We start from the raw sequence: 8098 nt of genomic DNA, 5'->3' as shown, positions 1-8098 counted from the left end.
GGGGGGGGGGTGTAAGCTGAATTTTTCTTTCCTTTCGTTCATTCTTTTATTTGGAGATAACAAAATTGCATCACAATTTGATACCTCAGTTTTAAATATTCGATAAATAATTTTATGAATTTAAATGTTTTTCAAAACTTTTCCTCATTCAAGAGTCCTTCAAGGAGAGCCAATTAAAGTCTGTTTATGAACACTTCACAAAATAATTTATCATTACATTATAAGAAAAGAAATCAAAATAATTAATAGTGGGAAAACGCTCTAAGAATCCAAAAGGAATTGAAAAATGAATAAATACGACAACCGAAGCTGACGTCTTCAGAGGGTACCAGCTGTGTAAGCTGTAAGTTCAAAACCTTTTCTATCGAGAGAGCATGCCAAATTGCTCTCTCTGTACCAGTTTTGCTTTTCCTGGACTTGGGCAAAACCTTTGGGGTACTCTCTCAATAGAAAAGGTTTTGCTTTTATGGCTTCCAGAGCTGGTACCAAATGTCAGCTTTGGTTGTCATATTTATTCATTTTTCCTTTAATCATTATTTCAACACTTACTTCGTTTGGTGTCCTTTTTCCAACAAGAACAGAACCCTAGCAGAAAGAACCAGATTCTATAGATCCAGAAAATTATGAATAGGTAGGGCTTCGGTAGGTAGGGAATTACGAATAGGCTTCTTAAATTTAAAAAAATAGGACCCTTCACAAAAAGTCTGGACCCTGTTTTCATGAAAAGAATTTTAACAAAAAGACATGAATGAACTCTGCTACAAATATCACGTGGAAGAAAGCTTACCTAATTCACCCCCCCCCCTTCACATAACATGTTACCTAAAACTTGAACGGAGCTGCAACTGTAATTGTCATTACGTATCTAAAAATATTGTCATCTTACAGTTAAAATCTTTGGTTGTAAATTATATTTTAAGTCATTTTTGTTGTTGCCAGGAAAAAAGTTTTCCAAAGTACTGAATTATATCAAATTCTATAATTTAATTTTTCATAATGGACGTGTATTATCATACTAACCCCGATAGAAAAATTCAAGGTGGTTAAAGAAAAAACGGAAAAATTCATGGAAGTTAACCAGGGTGCGTAGCTAAATTATTCAAGAAAAATAAGCACTTTTCAAGCACTCATAAAATATTTTTAAGCACCTTAAAAAATATAATTAGGCAGGGTTGGATAGTTTTCAACAATTGACGGTTTTATCTTGTTTTAACCGTTATGTCAAAAAAAAAAAAAAAAACCTTATGACATTGTTAAAAATCATGAAATTTTTAATCATGTAAAACGAATGGCGTTTTCATACGCTACGGACTGACAATAAGTCGAAATAGATTGGGATTGAATTAATTGTGAAAACATTGAATAGAATAATGTGAACTGTCTTATTGGATAATTCGAAGCAAAAATCGACATAAAATTAAGCACTTTTTAAAAACACTCAAAGAAAGCACTTTTAAAAAACGAAAACAAACACCTTTAAGCACTTTTTAAAAATGCTACGCACCCTATTAACACAAATATACACTAAAAGACATATTATAAATGTAATAAGAGCTGGAAATAGATGTTTCTTTCAATTTTCTGCAATTTTTATTTTATTCAAATGAACAGAATTTCTGCACAAAATGTTGTACATTGTTCAATTATTCTCATTAGTGTTTTATCGTTCATCAAATATTAGTTTGCCAGCCTTTCTCCACAAAGGTCCTAACACAATGCAGAGAGTTATCTGTTTTACTTCTTAATTCAGTTAATTTTCGGGATAAGGTAATAATAACTTAACTAAACGAACTTTTTCTTCCTTCTGTTTTATTATTGCAGTTTAAAGAAGAAAGGAATCCTCCACATAGCATATAATCCAAAGTATATAAAAATCCACATTACTTGTTTGGACTATTTTCTTGTCATTAATCTACTCTTAAACATTTTATCAGTTACATTTATCTATTTTGAAGCTTCAGGTGAACTAATTACTGTTAAAATATAAGTGGGGGAAAAACCTCACGTTTTAAACAATTTTTGTGCAACTGAAACATTTCAAAAGATTTGTAAAAATCATTAAATAATGCGGAATTCGCCCTGCGACAAACTTGCTGCTCTGATCATGAACATTTATGAATTTATTAATTGCAGCGTATGTTTGGCTTGTACATTTAGCTAAATTTTTAAACAATCACTAATACAGCAACAAAAAAAAAAAGATACTATCTGCTAAAATGGTCAACTTTACCACCCTTCTCTGCAAATAAAAACTCACTTCAATTTAACCATGAACACAGCCAGTTATTACATAATAATAAATTTAATTTAAAAAATAATTTATGCCAGTGAAAATGTAGTAAAACACAATTTAAACAGTATGAAATCCTGCTGATTATCTGTATCTGTTAAAATAAAGATAAAAATAAATCATAGGCAACATTTAACTGTAAAACTTTATTTTCTGAACTGATAATTGTGATTTACAGGAGAGTTCCCACAAAATTCAGCCAACAAATATTTGTAATACTCATTTATAAAAACCTGATTTCTGCGTAAGGAAACACAAGGCTCCCTATAAATATACAATATTTATCTTAACAGTTGTTAAAGAATTTATTGCATGGGATTGTTATATATATATATGTTCTGCTCTACATAAATAGTTATGAAAACACATAACAGGCAATAAAAGGGAGGAAGAAATAGAAACCACATTAAATTCAGGAAAACAGCACACATTTTGAGGATGAAGGATAAGTTTAATACATGCTATAAATTCATTTTCAGTTTAATATATTTACAGATAAATATCGATGTTCTGCTTGCAAAGCTGTAGACCTAAACATTATTACTGCATTAACATGAATTGCAAAAATGTATAAAAGGCTAACGTTGTATACATGGTGGGATGGTAATAGTTTTTTTATTTCTATATGTTCCGAGGAGAAATTACAAGAGGCACATTTAAATAACTATACACTTTTTTTTACTTGTTTATTTCAAGTAACGGCAGATCTAAAAGGTAACATTTTGTTTCTCTATTGGAGATTTTTGTTTGAATGAGACAAAAAGTTACATAAACCCTTCGCATAATTTTTTTTTTGCCATTTCATCACGTTAAATTTCATCAATGCTCATCAGTTTCACAGATATCGGGGATTAGTTATAAAGCAGGACATTCTTTCATAAATACGCATAAATTTTCTTTGAGTATTTATTCCCATGTCAGTTGTACTTTCATATGCTATATAGAATGTAGATGAAGGTCGATGCATAGTAAAATCCACATTTTGTGCAATAAATAATAAACTAAAAAGAAGTTATTGTGCACAGCCATAAACATTAAAGGGTGAAAGTTGCTTTAAGTAGGTATTAAATACATAATAGGTTAACTTAATTAAATAAGTAGGCTGGGTATTCAAATATATTTAAAACCAAAATTTTGCCTTTCAAATAATATTGGCAGGTTTTAGGTATTCTTTTTTAAGCTTTTCAAAAGTAAAAATTTTAATCGCAAATTGGCATTGGTAAGAACTTGCTCTCAAAATAAATGCAATTTTTCAAAAACTATAAAATTAAAAAAAATCACATTCTGCTCAAAAATTTAATGCTAGAAAAAAAAATTATAAACTGATAAAAATCTTTGGTACTTTTTTTTCTTAAAGAAAATGCATTCAAAACAAAGATATGTTCAATTTATACGCTTCAAAAAAATTTTGGCTAAAATAATAATATTAAAGACAAACAAAATTTCCAAGCCATTCCTATTAACTTTAATGGAATGTTAGATCCCAATTACTATAAGTAAAATGCTCATTAGATAAAAACTATTTAAGTTTAGTTGTACTTCATAATTGATCTTATTTTCATCCAAACCAATTTCTGTAACAGAAAAATAAATAACAGAAATAATATCTATACAAAGAAAATGCTGAATGTGGTGAGAAAGAAAAGCAAATGAAACATGTAAAATAAAATAAAATACTATTTTATAAATATTAATGGTAAAGAAAAAGAGAAATAAATAAAAACATTCAGTCTACAAGACTCCAGTTCAAATTATTAATAAAATGCTCAAACTCTACAGTTCCATTAGAACAGGATGCAAATTTCTGTGTTCTCTATGGTTGGCAATAAAGCTCACAAAAAGATGTTTTAAGTGAGCGTTAATTTAGGGGGGGGAAATGTTAAAACTTCTTACAACATTTAATGTTTGTCATGATGAAATTTGATGTAATGCTTTCAGTTTGTTTTTTTTCCTAATTGCTATCACAGATCGCCTAAATAGGGGAATATATCATTAGGGCAATATATACAGCCCAGATTGCAAGCATCCAATGCAGTTCAGTGAAGGGATTTCGGCCTTCATTGAATTTCCTAGAGAAGAACTTCATGGTTTCATCAAGGATGATGACAGGAAATGAGATTTTGAGTACCACCAGCCATTCTGTGACGGACAACGGGCAGACAGAAAATACAGCCTAAGCAAAGAAATTTGACATTAAAATTATTACAGATATTATCACATTATATGTAACAAATCTAATACAGTTAATGGGGAAATTTTTTTATTGATTCAATTATGCATTTTCTTTTAATTTTAACAAAGTTACTTTTGTCGACTTGCATATCATTGATGTAAATCAACACAAAGCTATTTTAACTTTTAATACTTTAATCTATGACACACAAAAAAATCATAATAAAACTTAATTGTAATTATAAATGAAGTTTTACTTTTTAATTCTCTAAACTCTTATAATTATTTTGCATCAACAATACAAATCAACAGAAATCTAAATTTTTAAAATATATCAATTTTATCACTTTAATCCAGAATATAAACTTATAGTATTGATAGTAACAAAATAATCTTATTTATATGCCTAACCAATAATTTAAATCAATTAGGGTGGAGTGGGATAGTTCTGGAGGAATTATGCTCGTTTTAAAACAGGATGATGCATCAAATTTAGATTAAAAATCAAAGTAACTAAATAGATAAAATTTTAATCACATCAAATATGGAAGATGCACAACCTTAACCGAGTTATAGAAGGATAAATAAAACTTCAACAACTATAAATTAAAATTACACAAAAATTGCGATAAAAATAACTTTGAACACTTATTTTTCTCCCAAACGTCAACTAGGCAATATAAAATGAAGAAAAGACTTACTGAGAGTATATCAACATAGAGAATGATGAAATGCAAAGTCATAGATAAAGTGATAGCAGAAATCAACCACAAATTTGTCCAAGGTGGCATCAAAACTAAAGATTGGTTTTCTGATAAGCTAGAGGGGAGAAACATATTTAACATAAAGATGAACAAGTAATAAAATAATGTATTATCTTAATTTTTAATAAAAATAGATAAAGAGATTTTAATAAATTAATTCTTCTGTAAGTTTAAACAGAGGTATGAATAATCATAAACATAAAAAGATGTCTGTTTTAATTTCAGATGATATTTCTTGAAAATTATCTCATGCTCTTAGTCAAATGAAAGTTTCGATGCATTTCGTAACACATGTTCCTTTTCCAATTAAAGCAATTAGTTTAAATGAAAAAAACTATTACAAATAGATTGCTTCAAAGTATCAAAACAAAAATATTTAAATTTATATAAATATCACTTCCCGAAAAAAAAATCCTTAAGATTTTCAGGTTTTTCATAACAAAATTTAAAGATATAAATTTTAGTCGTTTTAATCAAAATTTCAAAATATATATGGAAAAAATAAAAAAATTAAACCTTAAAAAAAAAAAAAAAAAAAAAAAAAAAAAAAGTAAAACATTTTTCCCTAACGTAAAAATTATGGTCTTATACAAGACTTCTTTAACCATTTCTATGTAATAAATACCTATCTTATTGATTCTGTTAGAAGGGCATAATAGATACAGTTACACACAGTAACATGCAATATACGGAAATTGCATTCCTATGTGAGCAGCAATTCAGTTTTCCTGGGCAATTATGCATTAATTTCAGTTTTCAGTACTTTAAAGAACATGCCTACCATAAATATAGCTATTATATTAACCTACCATTAATACAGCTTTTTATATTGCTTCAAAAAACAGGCATGAAACAGTAGTTTTGAGGAGAAAAAAAAAACTGAACTAAGTGTGGTTACATAATTTGGATGCAGTTTACCAAAATATTAATAAAGAAATATTTATAAGTAATCAAACTACAATAAAAAATATGAAATTGTTTTATTAACATATTCAGCGATTTCATTTTTAGTTATATGTCTTTTAAATTTTTTTAAAATTTTATTACTTACTGAACTCTCAATTGGAATAATTTCTTATTAGGAATCAATTTGATAAATTTAATATCGTTAAAAAATTTAATTAGATTTGTCATTTAATAATTGAATCACAATATTTTTATTTGTGTTTTACTAATTTTACCAATAAACCAACTAAAAATTATGAAATAAATTTGTGAACAACCCCTCACTACACTATTTTAAAAACTGTTAACATTTAATTGTAAAAGGAATTAAAATCAATTTAAATAAACTACAGACACCAAGAACTCAGTATTTTAAAAGAACTAAACCCCATCCTACAAATTTTTTTTTCATCTATAAAGATAATACATATGAATGTGATTCCAACCCAATAAGGCAGCTTAATTCACAAAGTTTTTTTCTTTGTACAAAATTATTCAAGAGTTCTAAAATTCTGGAACAATAAATAGGGCAGGAAATTAAAGATTGTTAATTAAAACTTTTGATTAAAATCAGACGGAAAAAAAAAAAAAAAAAAAAAAAAAAAAAAAAANAAAAAAAAAAAAAAAAAAAAAAAAAAAAAAAAAAAAAAAAAAAAAAAAAAAAAAAACAGCTCTGCATCAATTTTTTTAATAGCAGGATACATAATTATAAGTAAAATTACATAAACTATCTAGTGATAAATAATAATTTAGATTTAGTTAAAAGATTACAATATATTCTAATTTATCTCTCTAGTAATTTTAGCAGAACTTTAAAGTAAACTTTGCACATTGGAAAAATAGTTACCTATTTAAAGCATTGAGCATTTCAATTGTCACAAGCACAGAAAGTGCCATAGTCATGGAGTGAGGATCTGAGAAAATATTACAGTCCACTCCGACAAAATTATCCGGGTCCTGGTTACAACCGAGATGATGAGTAAGTTGATAGTAACTCAAATGTGGCCCATCTGGGGCAGCCATAAACCACCAACATGCAGCACCTACAGTTGCAGCTCCCACATAACCTATTTTAATAATAGAGCACAATTAGTATTTCTATTTAAATTAATGAAGTTTTCACAAGTTTAGTTTAAATATAATATCTGGAATGATTACTATTAAGACTTACCTCCAATGGCCATGTACCTAAAGAAAAGCCAACCAGATATTAAGGATTCATCTGCTTTGCGTGGTGGTCTTTCCATAATGTCCAGATCAGGAGGATTGAAGCCTAATGCAGTAGCTGGCAAACCATCAGTAACCAGATTCACCCACAGCAACTGAACAGGAATTAGAGCTTCAGGAAGTCCAAGAGCAGCAGTTAAGAAAATACTATAAATAAAAAAAAATTAATTGATCAGGATTGTATGCAAGGCACAACACGGTACTTAAATAAAAAAATATGATGTATGTAATTAAAGCATTAAAAATTAAACCAAATTCGATGCCAAACAGATTTGGTGCCGTATTCTAATAAACAAAACGGCACCAAATCTGGCAATTAAGATTAAAGACAAAAGAGGGCACAGCCAAATTTTAGTTAAGATCTTAGGTTCAGGCACGAGTACTTAAAATTATTAGCATCTCTGGCAGTATATTATATATGTTGCTAATCTTATTTTGACTTATGGCAGTAAGATAGAAATTCAGAACATTAAAACAATTTTTGGCTATATTCCTTTACACTTCAGTAGTGAAGAGGTTAAATTTTAGGCTATTCTCTCTCCCCCCTCCTCCAATTTTTGTTTTGTTTAGAAATTATGTTATTTGATGTATTTAAAAATATTTTGTTGTACTTATTTTTAAACCATTTAATGCACACTTATTCCAAATTAACCTGTATCAAAGATGACCTAGTCCAGCCCTGTCTAAACAGTCTACAGCC

General features: G+C 28.2%; 1 protein-coding gene across 4 annotated transcripts in view; it reads right to left on the bottom strand.

The window, feature by feature from the left end:
- Window positions 1–2421: 2421 nt before the first annotated feature.
- Window positions 2422–8098, bottom strand: part of LOC107443147 (calcium-transporting ATPase sarcoplasmic/endoplasmic reticulum type) — a 75778-nt gene continuing 70101 nt past the window's right edge. For all 4 annotated transcript variants that reach the window (XM_071177629.1, XM_071177628.1, XM_043048409.2 and 1 more), the window contains 4 exons: window positions 7343–7545; window positions 7019–7238; window positions 5164–5281; window positions 2422–4463 (listed from right to left, as the gene is read on the bottom strand). In XM_071177629.1, the coding sequence (XP_071033730.1) occupies window positions 4263–4463; window positions 5164–5281; window positions 7019–7238; window positions 7343–7545 (742 nt within the window). In that variant the 3' untranslated portion in view covers window positions 2422–4262. The remainder of the gene's footprint in view (window positions 4464–5163; window positions 5282–7018; window positions 7239–7342; window positions 7546–8098) is intronic.

This window comes from Parasteatoda tepidariorum, chromosome 2, assembly GCF_043381705.1.
Source record: "Parasteatoda tepidariorum isolate YZ-2023 chromosome 2, CAS_Ptep_4.0, whole genome shotgun sequence".
In the NCBI taxonomy this organism is placed as follows: Eukaryota; Metazoa; Arthropoda; class Arachnida; order Araneae; family Theridiidae; genus Parasteatoda; species Parasteatoda tepidariorum.
The sequence above is the reverse complement of the archived record's forward strand: the minus strand, read 5'-3'. Positions and strand labels throughout refer to the sequence as shown.